At 42.6% G+C, this 25,634-nt stretch overlaps 1 protein-coding gene across 1 annotated transcript; it reads right to left on the reverse strand.

Annotated features, from left to right (window-relative positions):
• Positions 1-213: 213 nt before the first annotated feature.
• On the reverse strand, positions 214-21,910 carry LOC106613730 (transmembrane protein 161A). Its single transcript, XM_014216285.3, has 12 exons — positions 21,684-21,910; positions 20,924-21,027; positions 20,587-20,673; positions 20,365-20,456; positions 4,530-4,686; positions 4,038-4,189; positions 3,859-3,922; positions 3,539-3,682; positions 3,318-3,431; positions 2,954-3,128; positions 2,741-2,837; positions 214-2,114 (listed from the first exon to the last, which is right to left on the reverse strand). Exons 1-12 carry the CDS (start codon positions 21,684-21,686, stop codon positions 1,816-1,818), a joined length of 1,488 nt encoding a protein of 495 aa, XP_014071760.1. The 5' UTR covers positions 21,687-21,910; the 3' UTR covers positions 214-1,815.
• Positions 21,911-25,634: the final 3,724 nt, after the last annotated feature.

Consider the following 25,634-nt stretch of genomic DNA (forward strand, 5'->3'; position numbering starts at 1 on the left):
TTTTGTCAAATGGTGAATTAACTTTGAGGAAGCCCTTTCTTTTATCTTCCTTATCTCCCACACTATATGATATACAAGACATAAGTCAGTGGGAGAAATGAAAAGCTGAAATTTAAAAATAAAACATTTTGCTGGGATAATTAAAACATGTGGTATTGGAATGACTAAGGTGTGATTAATCATCAATAATAAAAAAAAATTTAAAAGACAAGATTTAAAACAAGAGTTTAATAATTTCATAAGCCAGTAACATTTGCCACACAGACAACAGAATAAAACACATTTTGTATACAACTAAAAGTTCAAACCATGCATTCATAAGTCTTTTGTTGTAAAAAACATTTCATACAAACCACACAACGTAAAATGATTAGCAAACATTCAATCATTCAGATTATTATTATTTTTTTAAACGCATAAATCACTTTCCAAAAACAAAACGACCCAAAAGTCCAACAGCACGACACCTGTACCTTTCCAAAATGATCAGAGGCAATAGAGTATAAATAAGTAAATTAAAAAACAAACCGTTGACACTACAAATCATTTCTGACCCAGGTTTAAGTTTTAGGCAAGATTTGTTCTAAGCCTACATCCTAAAAAGGGGCAATCTGCAGTTGCTACATAAAATGTTTTTACTTATAAATTGTACCCACAGATTCTTGAAAGATATAACTTATTAATGCCTCATGAGCTGAGTTCAACTGTGGTACCCCATCAGAACCAAAATAAGCTTGTTTTACTCCAATGTTTGTTAACAAAGTGTATAGAAAAACTAATATATATCCTCAAAACATGGTTAAAACTATAATTTTGATATCATGGATGGTCAGTCCTTGCATCCATAGCTGTCTATACATTTGAGAGTGGTTACATTTCTCCCTCCCCATCCCTCAGCTTTTACCGAAACAGGGGCGGGGAAGGTTGCTTTGTTATCGTTTCAACTACTGATTGACGCTTTAAGTGTAAATGATTGTTTGGCAGCAAAACAAAATCACAGAAAATACTTTCTTCAAACAAATTCAACTGACAAACTTTGTTGGGACTGAAAGATGGATGCTAATACAGGTAAGATTTACCAAATCCAGGCTGGGCTGGAGTGTTATTCCATGCTACAGATAGACCGCTGTTATCACCAGTCTACTATTTTGCAGAAGAAATAGATATCTTATCATTGACTCAAAATCCCTGAGTTTCCAGGCACTTAGAATTCTTCACTGAATACCTCCATTAAACACAGTAAAATATCCTCAGTGCTTTGTTTTAAAAGGTGGGTAACTAACGATTAAGGAGAATGGACGGTCGAGTGGTGATGACTGCTGAATAGACTGAACTCCACGGGTTCATTACAATCAGTACGGTACAGCAGAACTAAAGGACGAAAATAAATAAAGCATCAAGCACTTCTGAAATCAGCCTCTACTAGCAAACTAGGCTGGAAGTAGTGGTACCTTTTCCTACAAGAAACAGCTCATTTGCAACATTTCCTGATACTATGTGATAAAATAAAAAAAAAAGTAACACTGGCTTCAAATGCATTTGTTAAAACAGAGAAATGTCATACATAGCAGTTGGATAGAATCCAGTCCACATAATACAGCATTTCATCATAGCCCAGGTCTAAGGGTCTGACTGGGCCCACAGGACAACAAGGTGTCAGCATGTCAGAAACCATCACATCCCTTTTGATATCGGTGACACCTTTGTTACAGTAACAGACAGGAGCACCCATCCTGTCCATATGTTGTATTGAGTTTGACCTGCCTGGAACACTGGGATGGTGTTAGCTAGAGATTGTGGGTAGTGTAGTCCTCTTCAGTTCTGCATGAGGTACTGGTGGAAGTAAATTCCAAACAGGCTGCTGATGACTTGGCAGGCGGCCACCCACCAGGTGAGGAAGGCAAAGAGGCCTCTGAAGAAGAGGGGGGTGAGGACGGAGCGCAGGGCCGAGAAGCCCTCGGTCAGACGGGCCACCGTGGCCTGGATGTCCTCCTCGATGTCCTCCATCCCCTCCTCATCGTCCTCCAGCCCTGGCAGGACGGGAGAGACCGTGGGCATTACCAGGGCAGGGGTCACCCCCAGAGCCTGCTCTGCGCCACTCCACGAGAAGTCACCTAAGATACAACAAAAAAAACAGTAGGAACAAATGGGTGTTACAACAAGACATTTGAAAGACAACTGAAATACATTACATTTCCATGGATCAAGCATTGTGATGAAACTGTTGGTATATTATGATAACTCCATATTGTTAAATTATAGAATGCAGATTCTCAGCATTTACGGAGGGACACCTAAGGCCTCACTAAAAATCTAACGAGAATCTGTTGTTCGTGTACAGTTTAGCAGCTGTTATAGCAGTGTACCAAAATTCTTACGCTACTAGCTCCTAACAACGCAGTCAAATGTCAAGCAGCTAAAACGTAAAGAAAAATATAACAAAAAAAAGGCAAGAACTCAAGAACGGCAGGATGAATCCAATTAACAACCCTAATACCACTGAAGCAGTATCAAAATGCAATCTATGCAAATGTACATCAGTGGAATTTACACAACAGCTAAGAATGATAGGCACAGCAGTAGATATTAGAGTGAGATATGTGAAGAATCCAGTATATAAATAAATATGAAGTGTGTATAATTAATGTAAGTATTATTTGAATATAAGAAAAAGTGATGAATAAAAAAAATGTTCCCTCAAAGCTAGTTGTTGCCATGCTAGGTACTGTACATGTCTTACCAAGGGCCTTCAGAGCCAGGGTAGAGAAGAGGATGAGTAGAACAGGGACCATGTACTGCAGGGTGACTATGGTCAGGTAGCAGAACACACGGGTCACCTGGAAGGACAACAACATCAAAAGACTCATGGGTTTAAGGTCTCATCTGGTTCTCCAAACAACTCAAAATAATTCCTTTAACATGAAAATGTTGCGATTTAGATGTGTTGTCGGACCTTCCTCTGGATGTCGATGGCGGCAATGCGCCCCGCCTCCTTCTTCATCTGGTCCACCCACTTCTGGGACAGGTTGAGGTAGGCTTGCATGTGGTAGCGGGTGAGGGCCAGCCTCAGGCAGCACAGCACCACCACTGTCCACAGACGAACACTGTCAAACACCGCGCTTGACATACTGGGATATCAGACACACACACAGAGACACACACAGAGACACACACAGAGACACACACAGAGACACACACAGAGACACACACAGAGACACACACAGGAGATCTGTTAACACTTTCAGAAGGAATCAGCACAAGGGTGCCAAATGGTCACATTTGTAATATTGGAGTCTAGGAAACAAACACACACTTACAGGGTGACTGAGGTCTTCCCCATTGGAGCGTTCCCCAGGAAATCCCTAGCAATGGGTTTGATCCACAACACGATCACCACCACTGGGGCCAGGAAGCTCATGTGCAACAGCATTCTAAGGGAAGCCGAAAACAGCACAATACCCAAACAGTAAGACACTACAAGTGAGTGTAACCAGTTGGTTATTTGGTTTCACAGTTAAATAAGTGTTTGTGTTCTTACTGGATGAATGGGCGGTCTGAGTTCATCTGAACTGCGTCCAGGTGGGTCTGGGCTAGACGGAGGCCAGGGAAGGCCAGCAAAGCACCAATAAAAGCACAGATGGCAGCCAGACCCAACTTCACAGTCAGCTTGGTCACTGGGACTCTGATGGGAGTCCAAATATAATAGCAAACATTAAAAGGCGCACATTTGCCAACACAGATCACTAAAAGCATATTGTCAGTCAATGAATGACTGGCTACTATTCTATGGACCCAAGTTGTGATTTTCATTTTTGAAAAAAAAAAAAAAATTCAACTGTCCAACTAAAAGATACTTACGACCACTCAGCAAAGCCTTGATGTTTTGCGAAAACCTCAAGGTTGTCAAAAAGACTGTTAAAACCTGCAATACAAAAGCATGAAAAAGCCCAAACTGAAATGATCAAATTAACTAAATAAATGTGTTATACATAGCCCAATAGGGTGTGCCATAGTAGGGGTTAATGTAGTGGACATACCAGGCTCCAGGCCAAACTCCAGGTAGTCCTCTCTGACCACCAGCACCAGCATGGCCACCAGCAGAGACAGGAATCCAAAGGCCAGGCACACCGAGCGCTCGCCTCCCTCGTCAGACCTGAAGTAGTGGCCCATCAGGGAGTGGAGGGTTTTCCTGTGAGAGTTAAGGGAAACACAGGGACCACCGGACAGTCCTTTGGAAACAAAACAGCTCCAATCAAGGAGCAGCACAATATTGATGCATCTGAGTATTTTTCTGGCACAGTACATGTTTGGGTTATTCATTTACCAGGGTCCCACTTTGTAGAAAGTGACACGAACACAGTTTTTACATAATAACATTGGCAAGTACAGTGAGTACAACTTCAGTTAGTCTAAGTTGACATTGTAACACAGTACTTAGAGCTGTTTTCTTAAGAATAGTTCATAATATTACTTTTTCAAAATTGTAATACAATTTTGGGCTTCCAGCGCGAGGGTGAACTGAAGGATACAGGCAGCAGAGAACAGTCAGCACACACCAGATGGCCCCAATGTGGACCTCCTTGGCAGGGTCCACTACACAAAAGTAGCCCTCAGTGAAAAGGTAGATGCCCATGGCATACACTGCAAAGTCAATCAACCACTGGTACTCCAGGAAGAATCGCAGTACTGAGAATGGGAAAGGAGAGGCAAAGCAGAAACATTGTAAGGAAAAGACAAGGCCTAAAATACAAAGCCAGCTAAGGCTTGGAGGGCTTTTCAGTTTGCAGTAGTGGTGAAAAAACAGCTAGATGGAGCTTGTCTAAGCGGTCGGCCACATCCTTTCCCCTATACAAGTCCATTCCTAATTGTAACACAAAGATTACCCCTATGATATGTGTGTGCGCACAACTGTGTGGTGGTGATCAAGAGACAACACAACTCTGGATAAGGACACATCTGCCTTGTTCTTGCCTGACAGCCTGTAGCGAGTCAGAACCTTAATCAGCACTACGTACTAGCGGTGAGGGAATTCACAGCCGACTGCTCAGACGAGCTACAGCTAGACGTTTTTTCATGGTCCTTCGAATCGTTGGGATTGTGACCTGGCTACAGTGATGGCGTACCAGTGAGCTGCGAGGCCTTACGCACCTCTCACATCCTACAGTCGACCAACCCAGCTCCAGGCCTCCTCAGCGGTCAGGGAGTGACCACACTAGGGTTGGGCGATACCCAGACTTTTACGAGGACCTGCGTCATGTGCAGGAAGAGATCAGGAGGGTGTACTCACCACCGCGGGAGCACCATTACTGCCGCTACTCTCCTGACCGTCACCACTATAGGCCCCCCGGTTAAAGCCATTGTTCCCACCTTGGGAGTGCCAACACAGCCTATACTCCCCGAGTCAGCCAGGCTCACTACTCAGCCAGGCTCACTACTCCATGAGACACACTACTCCAGGCCTCTCCAGCCAGAGCACTTGCCACCTCCACGGGACCATTGGGACTTCCACTATGTCCAGAGGTGACCCAGTTATTTACCAGATTGTCGTCACTCAGGCCCCACGGCAGGAGGCGTATCTACAGTTGATGTCGGAACTTTACATACACTTAGGTTGGAATCATTAAAACTCGTTTTTCAACCACTCCACAAATTTCTTGTTAACAAACTATAGTTTTGGCAAGTCGTTTAGGACATCTACTTTGTGCATCATACAAGTAATTTTTCCAACAATTGTTAACAGACAGTTTATTTCACTTAAAATTCACTGTATCACAATTCCAGTGGGTCAAAAGTTTACATACACTAAGTTGACTGTGCCTTTATACAGCTGGGAGAATTCCAGAAAATTATGTCATGGCTTGTGATTAGGCTAATTTACATAATTTAGTCAATTGGAGGTGTACCTGTGGATGTATTTCAAGGCCTACCTTCAAACTCAGTGTCTCTTTGCTTGACATCATGGGAAAATCTAAAGCAATCAGCCAAGACCTCAGAAAAAAAGTCGTAGACCTCAACAAGTCTGGTTCATCCTTGGGAGAAATTTCCAAAACGCCTTAAGGTACCACATTCATCTGTACAAACAATAGTATGCAAGTATAAACACCATGGGACCACGGAGCCGTCATACCGCTCAGGAAGGAGACGCGTTCTGTCTCCTAGAGATGAACGCACTTTGGTGCGAAAAGTGCAAATCAATCCCAGAACAACAGCAAAGGACCTTGTGAAGATGCTGGAGGAAACAGGTACAAAAGTATCTATATCCACAGTAAAACGACTACTATATCGACATAACCTGAAAGGCCGCTCAGCAAGGAAGAAGCCACTGCTCCAAAACCGCCATAAAAAAAAGACAGACTACGGTTTGTAACTGCACATGGGGACAAAGATCGTACTTTTTGGAGAAATGTCTTCTGATCTGATGAAACAAAAATAGAACTGTTTGGCCATAATGACCATCGTTATGTTTGAAGGAAAAAGGGGGAGGCTGGCAAGCCGAAGAACACCATCCCAACCGTGAAGCATGGGGGTGGCAGCATCATGTTGTGGGGGTGCTTTGCTGAAGGAGGGACTGGTGCACTTCACAAAATAGATGGCATCATGAGGAAAGAAAATTACGTGGATATATTGAAGCAACATCTCAAGACATCAGTCAGGAAGTTAAAGCTTGGTTGCAAATGGGTCTTCCAAATGGACAATGACCCCAAGCATACTTCCAAAGTTGTGACAAAATGGCTTAAGGACAACAAAGTCAAGATATTGGAGTGGCCATCACAAAGCCCTGACCTCAATCCTATAGAAAATCTGTGAGCAGAACTGAAAAAGCGTGTGCGAGCAAGGAGGCCTACAAACCTGACTCAGTTACACCAGCTCTGTCAGGAGGAATGGGCCAAAATTCACCCAACTTATTGTGGGAAGCTTGTGGAAGGCTACCTGAAACATTTGACCCAAGTTAAACAATTAAAAGCCAATGCTACCAAATATTAACTGAGTGTATGTAAACTTCTGACCCACTGGGAATGTGATAAAAGAAATAAAAGCTGAAATAAATCATTCTCTCTGCTATTATTCTGACATTTCACATTCTTATAATAAAGTGGTGATACTAATTGTCCTAAGACAGGGAATCTTTACTAGGATTAAATGTCAGGAATTGTGAAAAACTGAGTTTAAATGTATTTGGCTAAGTTGTATGTAAACTCCCGTCTTCAACTGTACCAGTGTCGGGATCGCCACTTCCCCACAGAGGTGGCCCAGCTGCTCCCCTGACCGACGTCTCGCTAGGTCCCGCGACCAAAGCCACCGGAGTGCCGGGTCCGCTTCTGCTCTTCAGAGCGGCCTAGCTCCACATCAGATCAACTGAACTCCGGAGTGGACAGTCCACGACACCAAGGTCTGCACCCCCCTCAGCCAGAGCCTCAACTAGCCATAGTTGAAGAGACTCCTGCTCCAGTAGTGCTGCCATGGGGCCTGTTCTGACTGCCGTTTCAGAGTAGTCCTCTACTCGCAGTGGGGACCCCCTGGTGGTCGAGGCAGACGCTTGGGTGTCCGAGGCTCGACTGTCTCCTGCCCTGAAACCTTCAGCCACAAAGTCACCAACCCCCTCCTGCTCCTGACATGGAGCCCAAGCTAGCGGTGGATTATTCATCCACGCCTAGGATGGAGAAACAGCCTGCAGTTCAAATGTTGGGGCCTCTCCCAACATGGCCTGGTGGGATCAGCCCCATCCGGTCTTCGAAGTTCAGCCTGTGCTGTCAAGGCCCAGGACTCAGCCCACTCCTGCTGGCCCACTCCGTCAGCCCATGGCTGGTGGGTGCTAGCTGGCCCCACCTGCTAGCACCAGCCTCAAGGACCCCAATACCTCGCCTCAAGGGACCCTCCAGTCCTCTCCATGGGGGACTCGCCAACTATTACCCTTGGTGACCCACCAGAAGTCACCCCTGATATCCCCCGACCTAGACATCCAGTGTCCTTTGTTCCCGGTAGGTTCAGAGTTCCCTTCCTTCCTAGCAGTATCCTGCCCCTCAGGTAGGCTTTGAGTATCATGCCCCTTTGGTATGTCAAACGTACCCTTACACATACCCCCCCGTAGTGTCTCAGTTTACAGCCCTACCCGGCCTTCAGTCTCTGACCTTAGTTGCAGGTTCACACTGTTCTGACTTAGGTTCCGGGACTTCTGCCTTAGAATGGAATAGGACTGGGGGCCAAGCACTATGATCCCTGCACTAATGGCCCCTAAGTTTGCTGCTCTGCCAAGCCCTTAGCAACTTACCCAGATATGTCCCATGTTTGCTCCACCGTCAGGTCGGGAGCTCTTGTAGCTCCCTAGCCCACCAGGCTTAGAGCCCCTGTAAGAGCTAGGCCCTAAGTTAGCTGCCCCGTTTGCAGGTCTGCAGTCTCCTGCCTTAGTTGGTCGGCAGATGCCCAAGTTAGTTGGCAGATGCCTAGACTGCTAGGTTTACAGCCTCCTGCCCTACTAGGCCCAAAGTTAACTGCACTGGGCTTGTTGTCTCCAAACCTATTCAGCCAGCAGATCCCTAGCTGGCCAGGCTTTCAGCCTCCTGACCTGCTAGGCCACAAGTTTCCTGTGCTAGGCCCTCAGCCCTCTGACCTGTGGGACCCACCATTCCCTGACCCAGGGTGGCTGCTGTCTCCAGTTCTGGAGGGCCGCCAACCTCCTGCACTGGATGACCCTCCATTCGTCGCAACTCGGAGAGCACCTGACAGTCTCTGGGGCCTAGCCTGCCTCCGGATCGTCTAATGTTGGTACAGCCGATCTAACAACTTCTGTCTGTAACGTCTGAACCATTTGGGCTACACACTAATATACAGTACTAGTCAAAAGTTTGGACACACTCATTCAAGGGTTTTTCTTAATTTTTTACATTTTAGAATAATATGAGGACATCAAAACTATGAAATAACATATGGAATCATGTAGTAACCAAAAAAAGTGTTAAACAAATCAAAATATATTTGAGATGAGATTCTTCAAAGTTGCCATCCTTTACCTTGATGACAGCTTTTCACACTCTTGGCATTCTCTCAACCAGCTTCATGAGGTAGTCACCTGGAATGCATTTCAATTAACAGGTGTGCCTTGTTAAAAGTTATTTTGTGGAACTTCTTTCCTTAATGTGTTTGAGACAATCAGTTGTTTTGTGACAAGGGGCTAAATTGGGCTAAGTCCATATTATGGCAAGAACAGCTCAAACAAGCAAAGACAAATGTACACAAATGTCATATACAGTCCATCATTACTTTAGGACATAAAGGTTAGTCAATCCGTAAAACTTCAAGAACTTTGAACGTTTCTTCAAGTGCAGTCACAAAAACTATCAAGCGCTATGATGAAACTGGCTCTCATGAGGACCGCCACAGAAAAAGAAGACCCAGACTTACCTCTGCTGCAGAGGGTAAGTTCATTAAAAAGTTACCAGCCTCAGAAATTGCAGCCCAAATAAATGCTTCACAGAGTTCAAGTAACAGACACATCTCAACATCAACTGTTCAGAGGAGACTGTGTGAATCAGGCCTACATGGTCGAATTGCTGCAAAGAAACCACAACTAAAGGACACAAATAAGAAGAAGAGACTTGCTTCGGCCAAGAAACATGAGCAATGGACATTAGACCAGTGGAAATCTGTCCTTTGGTCTGATGAGTCCAAAATTGAGATTTTTGGATCCAACCGCCACGTCTTTTAGAGACGCAGAGTAGCTGAACAGATGATCTCTGCATGCGTGGTTCCCACCGTGAAGCATGGAGGTGGTGGTGTGCTTTGCTGGTGACACTGTCTGTGATTTATTTAGAATTCAAGGCACACAACCAGCATGGCTACCACAGCATTCTGCAGCGATACGCCATCCCATCTGGTTTGCGCTTAGTGGGACTATCATTTGGTTTTCAACAGGACAATGACGCAACACACCTCCAGGCTGTGTAAGGGCTATTTGACCAAGGAGAACGATGGAGTGCTGCATCAGATGACCTGGCCTCCACAATCACCTGACTTCAACCCAATTGAGATGGTTTGGGATGAGTTAGACAAAAGAGTGAAGGAAAAGCAGCCAGCAAGTGCTCAGCATATGTGGGAACTCCTTCAAGACTGTTGGAAAATCATTCCTCATGAAGTTGTTTGAGAGAATACCAAGAGTGTGCAAAGCTGTCAAGGCAAAGGGTGGCTACTTTGAAGAATCTAAAACATGTTTTGATTTGTTTAACACTTTTTTGGTTTTCTACATGATTCCATGTGTTATTTCATAGTTTTGAGGTCTTCACCATTATTATACAATATAGAAAATAGTAAAACTAAGGAAAAACCCTTGAATGAGTAGGTGTGTCCAAACTTCTGACTGGTACTATATATGGAGACTGTTTAATGCCAAAAATATGGGGTTAAATACATGTAAAAAATAATAATGTTTCCTGATCTTTCTTATCTCTCTCAGATATAGGAGAGACACTTAAGAACAAACTTCCTTTTGATATCTTTGGGGGACTATCTGTTATTCAATGTGCTTCTATGTGCTAATAGTAGTAAGACCCAAAATAATTTATTAAATAATTGTTTAATATTTCTTTTTTATAGTTCAAGGGGTTTTAAACTCAAAATCAAAAAGCTAAATGATCCTTGATATGACCTTAAAACAATTCCATATAGCTTAGTAGAACCCCCCCTCCCGTGGAGTACACAGGGCTAAGACTCTGACGGGTTAAAGACTAAGCCCCCCAGTGCAGCCTTTTTCAAGTTGTTTGGATTTCTATAAGAAATCCAAGGGCAGCTGTAAAAAAGGCCATGCCTATGCACGGGACTTTCCCCACAGTCCCTTAAGGGTGGATCTCTCTCCATCACAGCTGTCATTCACAGCCCTTCGTTTTCAGCCAATCAGTGGGCTTGGACACGCATGTGGACACTGCACCTGCCCTTTGTAGCTGACACAAGAAGAGGACACAGGCTTTGGTGACCAAGTTTACTCTTTACTCTTGGAACTTTGTGCGTGCATCCAAGATAGTAACTTACTATTTTGGATGCACGCACTCTTATACTGGGAGTTTTATGCTGTTTAGAGAGGCTTAGTTATTTATAGTTGCTTATAGTTACTTTCCTACATTTGTATTTGTAGTACTGCTGTAATTCTGCACCTAATTCCCTTGTATATTTAGGATGGCCTACAGCTGGTGCAAATTGTGTATATCATTATTGCACTGCTTGCATGAGTATTTATGCACAATATGTTAGTTTAGAAATTGTTATTTTATAGCTTGTAATGTTTGCACATTCTACCACTGCGCATTCATAGTTTGCACTAAGGCTATACCATGGTGAGTTTCTAGAAGTTTCAGACGGTCCTCGAAGCTCAGTCTGATGTACGACTCTGTGGGACCAGAGACGGACCAGATAAGATCTACATCAGGCCAGAGAGAGGGCTATAAATCGTGCCTGTCCGAGTTATTAATTCTCTCTCTGCTATGTGTGTATGTAATGCCATTATGTAAAGATCCTGTTGTATTGCTACATTATTATAGTAGATCTTATCTGGTCTGTCTCTGGTCCCAGAATCGTACATCAGACTGTGCATGTGCGAGCTTCCAGGACCGTCTCTGAAACTTCTATCAGGTTCTAGAAACTTGCCATGGCATAGGACTAGCGCAAACTATGAATCCGCAGTGGTAGAATGTGCATACACTACAAGCTATACTATAATAATTTCTAAACAAACATTGTGCATAAATACTTATGCAAGCGATGTAATAATGATATACAGTGGCAAGAAAAAGTATGTGAACCATTTGGAATTTCTGCATAAATTGGTCATAAAATTTGATCCGATCTTCATCTAAGTCACAACAATAGACAGTCTGCTTAAACTAATATCACACAAACAATTATACGTTTTCATGTCTTGATTGAACACACCGTGTAAACATTCACAGTGTAGGGTGGGAAAAGTATGTGAACCCTTGGATTTAATAACTGGTTGACCCTCCTTTGGCAGCAATAACGTCAACCAAACGTTTTCTGTAGTTGCAGATCAGACCTGCACAACAGTCAGGAGGAATTTTGGACCATTCATCTTTACAAAACTGTTTTAGTTCAGCAATATTCTTAGGATGTCTGGTGTGAACCGCTCTCGAGGTCATGCCACAGCATGTTAAATCGGGTTGAGGTTAGGACTCCAAAATGGGCCACTCCAGAAGGCTATTTTCTTCTGTTGAAGCCATTCTGTTGTTTGATTTACTTCTGTGTTTTGGGTCATTGTCTTGTTGCATCACCCAACTTCTGTTGAGCTTCAATTGGTGGACAGATTGCCTTACATTCTCCTGCAAAATGTCTTCATAAACTTGGGAATTCATTTTTCCGCCGATGATAGCAAGCTATACAGGCCCTGAGGCAGCAAAGCAGCCCCAAATCATGATGCTCCCTCCACCATACTTTACAATTGGAATGAGGTTAATGTTAGTGTGCTGTGCATTTTTTTCTCCACACACAGTGTTGTGTGTTCCTTCCAAACTAAACTTCAGTTTAATCTGTCCACAGAATATTTTTCCAGAAGGGCTGTGGAACATCCAGGTGCTCTTTTGCGAACTTCAGACGTGCAGCAATGTTTTTTTTTGGACAGCAATGGCTTCATCCGTGGTGTCCTCCCATGAACACCATTCTTGTTTAGTGTTTTACATATCGTAGACTCATCAACAGAGATGCTATCACGTTCCAGAGATTTCTGTAAGTCTTTAGCTGACACTCTAGGATTTTTCTTAACCTCATTGAGCATTCTGCACTGTGCTCTTGCAGTCATCTTTGCAGGACGGCCACTCCTAGGGAGAATAGCAACAGTGCGGAACTTTCTCAATTTATAGACAATTTGTCTTACCGTGGACTGATGAACATCAAGGCTTTTAGAGATACTTTTGCAACCCTTTCCAACTTCATGCAAGTCAACAATTCTTAATCTTAGGTCTTCTGAGATCTCTTTTGTTTGAGGCATGGTTCACATCAGGCAATGCTTCTTGTGAATAGCAAACTCAAATTTTGTGAGTGTTTTTTATAGGGCAGGGCAGCTCTAACCAACATCTCCAATCTTATCTCATTGATTGGACACCAGGTTAGCTGACTCCAATTAGCTTTTGGAGAAGTCATTAGCCTAGGGGTTCACATATGTTTTCCAACTTACACTGTGAATGTTTAAATGATGTATTCAATATAGACAACAAAAATACAATAATTTGTTTGTTATTAGTTTAAGCAAACTGTGTTTGTCTATTGTTGTGACTAAGATGAAGATCAGATCAAATTTTATGACAAATTTATGCAAAACTCCAGGTAATTCCAAAGGGTTCACATACTTTTTCTTGCCACTGTACACAATATGCACCAGCAGTAGGCCATCTGAAATATTCAAGGGAATTAGGTGCAGGATAACAGTAGAGCTACAATACAGACCTATAAACTAAACAGCTAAGCATTACTAAACAGCATAAAATCCCCAGTAGTAGACCCCACAACTTACTTTCTTGGATGCACGCACAATGTTCCTTGAGTAAACAGTAAACTTGATCACCAGCCAAAACTTGTGTATTCTTGTTGCGACGTCGATAAAACTCTGAGCTACAATGGGCAGGTGCCAGGTCAACACGCGTGTCCAAGAACACTGATTTAAAAAATAAATAATAATAATAATGTAATGGCACCGTAGGGGATGGCTGCCGTTTTATGGGCTCCTAACCAACTATGCTATTTTGTGTGTTTTTTCGCATTGTTTGTAACTTATTTTGTACATAATGTTGCTGCTACCGACTCTTATAACTGAAAAGAGCTTCTGGATAACAGAACAGCGATCACTCACCTCAAACTGGACAAAGATTTTTTTCTTTAATCAGTCCGACGTGAAGGATATACTGCCCAAATCTCTGTCATTCGCGTGAAGAACAGATGGAAATACAGGGGGCGGAGATCGGGGAGCCTTGTGAGAATTTGTTGGCGAGTGGGTAACCCACCTCTACCATAAGTTCAATTAGCCAACGTGCAATCACTGGAAAATAAACTGAATGATCTTCAGTCGAGACTTTCTTACCAACGGGACATTAAAAACTAATATCTTACGTTTCACCAAGTCGTGGCTGAACGACGACACATAATATACCACTGGCTGGGTTTTCCGTGCACCGGCAGGACAGAACAGCTACGTCTGGTAAGACAAGGGGTGGAGGAGTGTGTCTATTTGTCATAACAGCTAGCGCCCAATGTCTAATATTAAGGTAGTCTCGAAGGTATTGCTCGCATGAGGTAGAGTACCTCATGATAAGCTGTAGACCACACTATCTACCAAGAGTTTTCATCTATATATTTCGTAGCTGTCTATTTACCACCACAAACCGATGCAGGCACTGAGTCCGCACTCAACGAGCTGTACAAGGCCATAAGCAAACAAGAAAATGAACCAACGCTAGTAGTGGCCGGGGACTTTAATGCCGGAAAACTTGTGTCCATTTTACCTCATTTCTACCAGCACGTCACATGTGCAACCAGAGGGGGAAAAAAAATATTATTCACCTTTACTCCACACACAGAGATGCATACAAAGCTCTCTCCCTCCATTTGGCAAATTTGACCATAACACTACCCTCCTGATTCCTGCTCACAAGCAAAAACTAAAGCAAGAAGTACCCTAGACTTGCTCAATACAGAAGTGGTCAGATGACGCGGATGCTACGCTACAGGACTGCTTTGCTAGCACAGTATACGCTGAGTCGGTGAGCGAGTTAATTAGCAAGTGTATCGGTGATGTTGTACCCACGGTGACAATTAAAACCTTCTCCAACCAGAAACCGTGTATTGATGGCAGCATTCGCGCAAAACTGAAAGCCCGAACCACTGCTTTTAATCATGGCAAGGCGACCAGAAACATGACCGAATACAAACAGTGTAGCTATTCCATCCGCAAGGCAATCAAACAAGCTAAGCGTCAGTATAGAGACAAAGTAGAGTCGCAATTCAACGGCTCAGACATGAGACATATGGGGCAGGGTCTACAGTCAATCACGGATTACCAAAAGAAAACCAGCCCCGTCGCACACATCGATGTATTGCTCCCAGACAAACTAAACAACTTCTTTGCTCGCTTTGAGGACAATACAGTGCCACTGACAAGGCCCGCTACCAAAACCTGCGGGCCCTCCTTCACCGCAGCCAACGTGAGTAAAACATTTAAAAGTGTTAACCCTCACAAGGCTGCCGACCCAGACGGCCTCCCTAGCCGCGTCCTCAGAGCATGCGCAGACCAGCTGGCTGGTGTGTTTATGGACATATTCAATCACTCTATATCCCAGTCTGCTGTTCCCACATGCTTCAAGAGGGCCACCATTGTTCCTGTTCCCAAGAAAGCTAAGGTAACCTAGCTAAACGACTATCGCCCCGTAGCACTCACTTCCGTCATCATGAAGTGCTTTGAGACCAGTCAAGGATCATATCCCCTCCACCCTACCTGACACCCTAGACCCACTCCAATGTGCTTGCCACCCCAATAGGTCCACAGACAATGCAATAGCAATCACACTGCCCTAATCCATCTGGACAAGAGGAATACCTATGTAAGAATGCTGTTCATCGATTACAGCTCAGCATTTAACACCATAGTACCCTCCAAACTCGTCATTAAGCTCAAGACCCTGGGTCTCAACCCCGTCCTGTGCAACTGGGTCCTGGTCTTCGACGGGCCACCCCCAGGTGGCGAAGGGTAGGAAACAACATCTCCACCCCGCTGATCCTCAACACTGGTGCCCCACAAGGGTGGGTTGTCAACCCTCTCCTGTACTCCCTGTTCACCCATGACTGCGTGGCCATGCACGCCTCCAACTCAATCATCAAGTTTACAGAGGACACTAGTGGTAGGCTTGATTACCAACAACGACGAGACGGCCCACAGGGAGGAGGTGAGGGCCCTCGGAGTGTGGTGTCAGGAAAATAACCTCACACTCAACGTCAACAAAACAAAGGAGACGATCGTGGACTTCAGGAAACAGAAGAGGGCGCACTCCCCTATCCGCATCGACGGGACAGTAGTGGAGAAGGTGGAAAGTTTTAAGTTCCTCGGCGTACACATCACGGACAAACTGAAATTGTCCACCCACACAGACAGCGTGGTGAAGAAGGCACAACAGCACCTCTTCAACCTCAGGAGGCTGAAGAAATGTGGCTTGTCACCAAAAAACACAAAAACATTTACAGATGCACAATCGAGAGCATCCTGTCGGGCTGTATCACCACCTGGTACAGCAACTGCTCCGCCCACAACCATAAGGCTCTCCAGAGGGTAGTGAGGTCTGCACAATGCATCACCGGAGGCAAACTACCTGCCCTCCAGGACACCTACACCACCCGATGTCACAGGAAGGCCAAAAAGATCATCAAGGACAACAACCACCCGAGCCACTGCCTATTCACCCCGCTATCATCCAGAAGGCGAGGTCAGTATAGGTGCATCAAAGCTGGAACCGAGAGACTGAAAAACAGCTTCTATCTCATGGCCATCAATCAGACTGTTAAACAGCCATCACTAACATTGAGTGGCTGCTGCCAACATACTGACTCCAATCTCTAGCCACTTTAATAACTAAAAATTGGATGTAATAAATGTACCACTAGTCAATTTAAACAATGCTACTTTTTATAATGTTTACATACCCTACATTACTCATCTCATATGTACAGTTGAAGTCGGAAGTTTACATACACTTATTTTGGAGTCATTAAAACTCATTTTTCAACGACTCCACAAATTGTTTATTAACAAACTATAGTTTTGGCAAGTCGGTTAGGACATCTACTTTGTGCATGACCCAAGTAATTTTTCCAACAATTGTTTACAGACAGATTATTTCACTTATAATTCATTGTATCACAATTCCAGTGGGTCAGAAGTTAACCTGTTGGGGCTAGTATTTGCACGGCCGGATAAAAAACGTACCCGATTTAAACTGGTTACTACTCTTGCCCAGAAACGAGAATATGCATATAATTAGTAGATTTGGATAGAAAACACTCTAAAGTTTCTAAAACTGTTTGAATGGTGTCTGTGAGTATAACAGAACTCATGTGGCAGGCCAAAACCTGAGAAGATTCTATACAGGAAGTGCCCTGTCTGACAATTTGTTCTCCTTCTAGGGCATCTCTATCAAAAATACAGCATCTCTGCTGTAACATGACATTTTCTAAGGCTTCCATTGGCTCTCAGAAGGCGCCAGAAAGTGGAATGACGTCTCTGCAGTCTCTGGGCGAAAAACGGCAGGAGTTTTTGTGAGTGGTCAGGCAGGGAACAATGACACTGGAGTGCGCGTCCACGAGAGGACTCCATGTTTTTCTTTCAGTCTATGAATGAATATAACGTCGCCCGGTTGGAATATTATCGCTATTTTACGAGAAAAATCGCATAAAAATTGATTTTAAACAGCGTTTGACATGTTTCTAAGTACAGTAATGGAATATTTTGACATTTTTTGTCACGAAATGCGCGTCACCCTTCGGATAGTGACCTCAACGCACGAACAAAACGGAGCTCTTTCAATATAACTATGGATTATTTCGAACCAAAACAACATTTGTTGTTGAAGTAGAAGTCCTGGGAGTGCATTCTGACGAAGAACAGCAAAGATAATCAAATTTTTCTTATAGTAAATCTGAGTTTGGTGAGGGCCAAACTTGGTGGGTGTCAAATTAGCTAGCCGTGATATCTACTCAGAATATTGCAAAATGTGCTTTCGCCGAAAAGCTATTTTAAAATCTGACACCGCGATTGCATAAAGGAGTTCTGTATCTATAATTCTTAAAATAATTGTTATGTTTTTTGTGAACGTTAATCGTGAGTAATTAAGTAAATTCACCGTAAGTTTGCGGTGGGTATGCTAGTTCTGAACATCACATGCTAATGTAAAAAGCTGGTTTTTGATATAAATATGAACTTGATTGAACAAAACATGCATGTATTGTATAACATAATGTCCTAGGAGTGTCATCTGATGAAGATCATCAAAGGTTAGTGCTGCATTTAGCTGTGGTTTTGGTTTTTGTAACATATATGCATGCTTTGAAAATGGCTGTGTGATTATTTTTAGCAGGGTACTCTCCTGACATAATCTAATGTTTTGTTTTCGCTGTAAAGCCTTTTGAAATCGGACAGTGTGGTTAGATTAACGAGAGTCTTGTCTTTAAAATGGTGTAAAATAGTCATATGTTTCAGAAATTAAAGTTATAGCATTTATGAGGTATTTGTATTTCGCGCCACGCGATTCCACTGGCGTCCCACCTTGCCCAGGGAGGTTAACATACAACACTAACTTGACTGTGCCTTTAAACAGCTTGGAAAATTCCAGAAAAGAATGTCATGGCTTTAGAAGCTTCTGATAAGCTAATTGACATAATCTGAGTCAATTGGAGGTGTACCTGTGGATGTATTTCAAGGCCTACCTTCAAACTCAGTGCCGCTTTGCTTGACATCATGGGAAAATCAAAAGAAATCAGCCAAGAAAAACATTGTAGACCTCCACAAGTCTGGTTCATCCTTGGGAGCAATTTCCAAAACGCCTGAAGGTACCACGTTCATCTGTACAAACAATAGTACGCAAGTATAAACACAATGGGACCACGCAGCCGTCATACCGCTCAGGAAGGAGACGCGTTCTGTCTCCTAGAGATGAACGTAATTTGGTGCGAAAAGTGCAAATCAATCCCAGAACAACAGCAAAGGACCTTGTGAAGATGCTGGAGGAAACAGGTACAAAAGTATCTATATCCACAGTAAAACGAGTCCAATATCGACATAACTTGAAAGGCCGCTCAGCAAGGAAGAAGCCACTGCTCCAAAACCGCAATAAAAAAGCCAAACTACAGTTTGCAACTGCACATGGGGACAAAGATCGTACTTTTTGGAGAAATGTCTTCTGATCTGATGAAACAAAAATAGAACTGTTTGGCCATAATGACCATCGATATGTTAGGAGGAAAGAGGGGGAGGCTTGCAAGCCGAAGAACACCATCCCAACCGTGAAGCACGGGGGTGACAGCATCATGTTGTGGGGGTGTTTTGCTGCAGGAGGGACTGGTGCACTTCACAAAATAGATGGCAACATGAGGAAAGAACATTATATGGACATATTGACGCAACATCTCAAGACATCAGTCAGGAAGTTAAAGCTTGGTCACAACTGGATCCTGGACTTTCTGACTGCCTCCACAGGTGGTAAGGGTAGGCAACAACACATCTGACATGCTGATCATCAACACGGGGGCCCCTCAGGGGTGCGTGCTTAGTCCCCTCCTGTACTCCCTGTTCACCCACAACTGGAAGGTCTGATCACCGACAACAATGAGACAGCCTATAGGGAGGAGGTCAGAGACTTGGCAGTGTGGTGCCAGGACAACAACCTCTCCCTCAACGTGAGCAAGACAAAAGGAGCTTATCGTAGACTAGAGGAAAAGGAGGGTCTAACACGCCCCCATTCACATCGATGGGGCTGTAGCGGAGCGGGTCGAGAGTTTCAAATAACTTGGTGTCCACATCACCAACAAAGTATAATGGTCCAAACACACCATGACAGTCGTGAAGAGGGCACGACCGGTTGCATCACCGCCTGGTATGGCAACTGCTTGGCATCCGACCGTAAGGCACTACAGACGGTTGTGCGTACGGCCTAGTACATCACTGGGGCCAGGCTTCCTGTCATCCTGGACCTATATACTAGGCGGTGTCAGAGGAAGGCCCAAAAAATGGTCAAAGACTCCAGTCACCCAAGTCATAGACTGTTCTCGCTGCTACCGCACAGCAAGCTGTACCGGAGCGCCAAGTCTAGGTCCAAAAGACTCCTTAACAGCTTCTACCCCCAAGCCATAAGACTGCTGAACAATTAATCAAATGGCCACCCGGAAGATTTACATTGACACCCCCCATTTCTTTTTACACTGCTGCTACTCGTTGTTTATTATCTATGCATAGTCACTTTACCCCTACCTACATGTACAAATGACCTCGACTAACCGCACATTGACTCTGTACAGGTACCTGCTGTATATAGCCTAATTTTTGTTATTTGATTGTGTTATTTTATTACTTAAGTGTATTTAGTAAATATTTTCTTAACTCTATTTCTTGAATTGTTGGTTAAGGGCTTGTAAGTAAGCATTTCACAGTAAGGTCTACAAAATATGTATTCGGCGCATGTGACAAATACAATTTGATTTGATCTTTGATTGTCCGAAAATGATGGGCTATGATTGACAGCTAAGATGGAGAGATATCCACTCTAAAAGGACTGTGGGGAAAGTCCCGTGCACAGGCATGGCCTTTTTTTACAAGTGGTGCTTTTGTTTATTTACCAAGGGCATCAAGGACGCCGACTGGGGCTTTTTCTAAGTGAAGGTCGATGTCCTTGGGAACTGTGAGAGGCTTGCTGTCCCCATTCTGTCTCCTACAAAACAGAAGTAGTCAGCAAACGTTTCCTTTAACAGCCAGTCTACCACCATAACAGTGATACAAAGGCAGCAGACACCAGTTGTACTGTATCATCATGCCCCCTCCCACCTGTCCCCAGCTCACACCTGTCTCTCTTGCTGGGCTTGCTGGGCATCTGTTTTCCAGCTAGGGCACACAGTTCTCCCTCAGAGGGGTGTTTGAACCGGAAAAGACTGAAAGGATAAAGTTAGATTTGTTAAAAAATATATATATATACACACCCCAAGTAAGTTATTAGCTAGTAGTAGGGTCACAGTTGTTCTTTCAAATCAATTTCCCCTGATAAGGGCTAAGAGTTTATCATGGCCTTATGATCATACCAGGAATGTCAGACCCTTACCATGAAGTCAACATTACCAAGACATAGCTACACCCCATCTCCAAAGCCACTTCTGTATATGACATTGGTGTACATGACTTTACCTGCCATTGCACAGGAGCCAGCGGGCAAATGAACAGTGTGGAGCCATTCTCTGCATGATGCTAGCAGCCAGCAAGCTGACCACCAGCTGCACTCCAATCAGCGCCTGGTCAGTGAGAGAACACACACACACACACACACACACACACACACACACACACACACACACACACACACAATTGGTTAATCAAACTGAAGTACAAAAATGTGTTAACCCAACTTTAATAGACAGCCAACATGGAGTTTCCAGATTAATTTGTCATCTGACACATCAGCTGTTATTCATTTCAAAGGAGTCGCTACTGACGTTACATCTGCCAGAGGGTGGGGGGCGCACTCCCTACGTTGTCAGTCATTCAACTTTTCAACGAAGAAACCAAATCCTCTACAGCCAATGAAATAAATTGCCCAAGATAGCCACGACATGGGGAAAAATGGCTGTGAAGGTTTAAGTTAACCAGCCATGATAGCAACCCAGCAAGCTAGCGGACTTATTGTGCGACGTGTACATAACTAGTAAAATGAATGGAAAGAGCAATTTATGTTGCTAGCTAACTTCAAACTGACACCCAGCCAGCTATCAACTTGCAGGGAACCTATAACTAGCTAACTACGTTACTTTACAAGTAGTTGATCATGCTAAGCTAGCTAGCTAGGCTAACTATTTTGTAGTCAAATTCGTGTAACAGTGGCTATAAGCATTGCTAGCGAAGCATTACATGCTGGGTGCACGTGGCTACAGCAAAAGATTTAGCTACTCACCATCTCTTCAATTATCCGAATGTATTTTCGTAGTGTTAGCTACACACGCGTGTAGTTAGCTTCAGTGTCTTGACAGCTGATGACATGTGAAACTCGGGCTGCATTCATTACATTAAAACGTAATAGAACGTTTCAATTCAACCGAACGGGGCTGTACACCAGGAGCGCCCACGTATCTCAAAGTCTGTTCAAGAACGTAAAATAACGTTTTGGGAAAACGTGCGTTCAATACGAACTGTTCCGCAACGTAGCAAGCGGTTATGCTAATTGAATGCACCCCCGGATTTGGGTTCCACGAACCTCAGAAAAACAAGCGTTTCCATTGGATCGAGAAGCCTGTTGACGATTTAATTGGATACCCTTATAAAATATTTAAAAAAAATTGGAAGATTTCCAGTAAAAATATTCTTCGGTCACAATGGCTGTGTTCGAGAGCATCAAAACCGTGATGTATCTTGGGTGAATTGTGACTGACTGATCTACAAATAATATTGAGTAGTTATTGAGTAGCTACAATTTCGAATGCACCCAATAACAATAATAATGTATTTTATCATGGAGAAAATCAATTGTTTCAGCTTCTTAGCAATAAAAAGCAGTGGAGGGAAAAGTACCCAATAGTCATACTTGAGTAAAAGTAAAGATACCTTAATAGAAAATGACTCAAGTGAAAGTCACCCTGCAAATGACTACTTGAGTAAAAGTCCAAGGTATTTGGTTTTAAATATACTTCAATATCAAAAGTTGCTATAATATACTTAAGTATCAAAGTATAAATGATTTCAAATTTGTTGTACTAAGGAACCAGACGGCACCTTTTTCTTATTTTTTATTTACATATAGCCAGGGGGACACTAACACTAAGACATAATTTACAAACGAAGCATGTGTGTTTAGTGAGACCGTCAGATCAGAGGTAGTACGGGTGACCAGGGGTGTTCTCTTGATAAGTACTTGAATTGGACCATTTTCCTGTCCTGCTAAGCATTCCAAATGTAATGTGCACTTTTGGGTGTCAGGGAAAATGTTTTGAGTAAAAAGTACATAATTTTCTTTAGGAATGCAGTGGAGTAAAACTAAAAGTTGTCAAAAAATATAAATAGTAAAGTACAGATACCCTAAAAGACTACATAAGTAGTACTTTAAAGTATTTTTACTTAAGTACTTTACACCACTGATAAAAATAGTTGTTTTAGAGATACTGTATCATAAAGCTAAGTACATGTGGCATACATGAACAGCTGTTCAAACCAATCACACTGGGCTTATTATTGTGGGAGAATCTAAAAATATTGGTGTCATAGTGTGCTCCAACATATGGAGTTTGTCTATATTCTGAAATACACATTTTCAAATTAATTTATTCAACATTAAAAATATCTCAGAAATACCCTTTTTGAGTTTGTTCATTTTAAGACATATTGTTTGGAACAATATACTCAAAGTACATTACATTTCCAGAGTTGGCTTTATGCTAATTCTAAAGTTATGATACATTTTAAGAGCACCGCCAACTGTGACTGGTACATGGATTCAAAGGGAACTCCCTCTGCTCGTGATCTGCTGGATGCGCAATCCTAAAGGAGGGCTGTGATTAATTACCTATAATGTCAATTTCTATGTATAAAATGTGTCATATCATTAAAAGTACCAGAGAGCCCACTCTGGAAATGTGATGTGTTTGAAGAGTATATTGTTACAAACAATTTGTCTAAAAATAAGCAAAATCAGAAAGGGTAGTTTTGATATATACATATACACATGTTTTAATGTTGAATAAATGAATGGAAATTTGGTATTTCAGAATCTAGACATACTCCATACATTACCGGTCAAAAGTTTTAGAACACCTACTAATTCAAGGGTTTTTCTTTATTTTCTACTATTTTCTACGTTGAAGAATAATAGTGAAGAAGTCAAAACTATGAAATAACACATATGGAATCATGTAGTAACCAAAAAAGTGTTAAATAAATCTAAATATATTTGAGATTTGCGATTCTTCAAAGTAGCCAACCTTTGCCTTAATGACAGCTTTGCACACTCTTGGCATTCTCTCAACCAGCTTCATGAGGTAGTCACTTGGAATGCATTCTTAAAAGTGTTACCTTCTTAAAAGTTAATTTGTGGAATTTCTTTCCTTCTTATTGCGTTTGAGTCAATCAGTCGTGTTGTGACAAGGTAGGGGGGTATACAGAAGATAGCCCTATTTGGTAAAAGACCAAGTCTATATTATGGCAAGAACAGCTCAAATAAGCAAAGAGAAACAACAGTCCAACATTACTTTAACCTGTTGGGTCTAGGGGGCAGCATTTGCACGTCTGGATAAAAAAAATGTACCCGATTTAATCTGGTTACTAATCCTACCCAGTAACTAGAATATGCATATACTTATTATATATGGATAGAAAACACTCTAAAGTTTCCAAAACTGTTTGAATGGTGTCTGTGAGTATAACAGAACTCATTTGGCAGGCAAAACCCTGAGACATTTTCTGACAGGAAGTGGATACCTGATGTGTTGTATTGACTTTAAACCTATCCCATTGAAAAACACAGGGGTTTAGGAATATTTTGGCACTTCCTATTGCTTCCACTAGATGTCACCAGCCTTTACAAAGTGTTTTGAGTCTTCTGGAGGGAGATCTGACCGAACAAGAGCCATGGAACGGTGATGTCCCATTAGACACCTGGCGCGCTACTTCATGTTGGGTACCCTCGTTCCAATACGTTATAAAAGAGTATGCATTCGTCCACCTTGAATATTATTCATGTTCTGGTTAAAAAAGGCCCTAATGATTTATGCTATACAACGTTTGACATGTTTGAACGAACGGAAATATATTTTTTCCCCTCGTTCATGACGAGAAGTCCGGCTGGCTTACATCATGTGCTAACGAGACGGAGATTTTTGGACATAAATGATGAGCTTTTTTGAACAAAACTACATTCGTTATGGACCTGTGATACCTGGAAGTGACATCTGATGAAGAGAATCAAAGGTAATGGATTATTTACATAGTATTTTCGATTTTAGATCTCCCCAACATGACGTCTAGTCTGTATCGCAACGCGTATTTTTCTGGGCACAGTGCTCAGATTATTGCAAAGTGTGATTTCCCAGTAAGGTTATTTTTAAATCTGGCAAGTTGATTGCGTTCAAAAGATGTAAATCTATAATTCTTTAAATGACAATATAATATTTTACCAATGTTTTCTAATTTTAATTATTTAATTTGTGACGCTGACTTGACTGCCGGTTATTGGAGGGAAACGATTTCCTCAACATCAATGCCATAGTAAAACGCTGTTTTTGGATATAAATATCAACTTGATAGAACTAAAAATGCATGCATTGTCTAACATAATGTCCTAGGAGTGTCATCTGATGGAGATTGTAAAAGGTTAGTGTATCATTTTAGCTGGTTTTATGGTTTTGGTGACCCTGTCTTTGACTTGACAAAACATTACACACAACTCTTGTAAATGTACTGTCCTAACATACTCTAAATTTATGCTTTCGCCGTAAAATCTTTTTGAAATCGTAAAACGTGGTTAGATTAAGGAGATGTTTATCTTTCAAATGGTGTAACATAGTTGTATTTTTGAAAAATTTGAATTTTGACATTTATTTGGATTCAAATTTGCCGCTCTTGAAATGCACCTGCTGTTGATGGAGTGCACCACGGGTGGCACGCTAGCGTCCCACCTAGCCCCAAGAGGACTTCAGTCAATACGGAAAAGGTCAGTCAATACGGAAAATTTCAAGTGCAGTCGTAAAACCATCAAGTGCTATGATGAAACTGGCTCTCATGAGGACCGCCACAGGAATGGAAGACCCAGAGTTACCTCTGCTGCAGAGGGTAAGTTCATTAGAGTTACCATCCTCAGAAATTGCAGCCCAAATAAACGCTTCACAGAGTTCAAGTAACAGACACATCTCAACATCAG

This window comes from Salmo salar, chromosome 10 (assembly GCF_965601325.2).
Source record: "Salmo salar chromosome 10, fSalSal1, whole genome shotgun sequence".
Classification (NCBI taxonomy): Eukaryota; Metazoa; Chordata; class Actinopteri; order Salmoniformes; family Salmonidae; genus Salmo; species Salmo salar.

What these genes read in the sequence shown, in the direction of transcription:
- LOC106613730 (XM_014216285.3), bottom strand. An exon ending in CAAGGCTTTGCTGAGTGGTC is followed by an intron (nt 3,683 to 3,858) that starts GTAAGTATCTTT and finishes GACTCCCATCAG; the next exon opens with AGTCCCAGTGACCAAGCTGA. An exon ending in CCATCGACATCCAGAGGAAG is followed by an intron (nt 2,838 to 2,953) that starts GTCCGACAACAC and finishes TTGTCCTTCCAG; the next exon opens with GTGACCCGTGTGTTCTGCTA.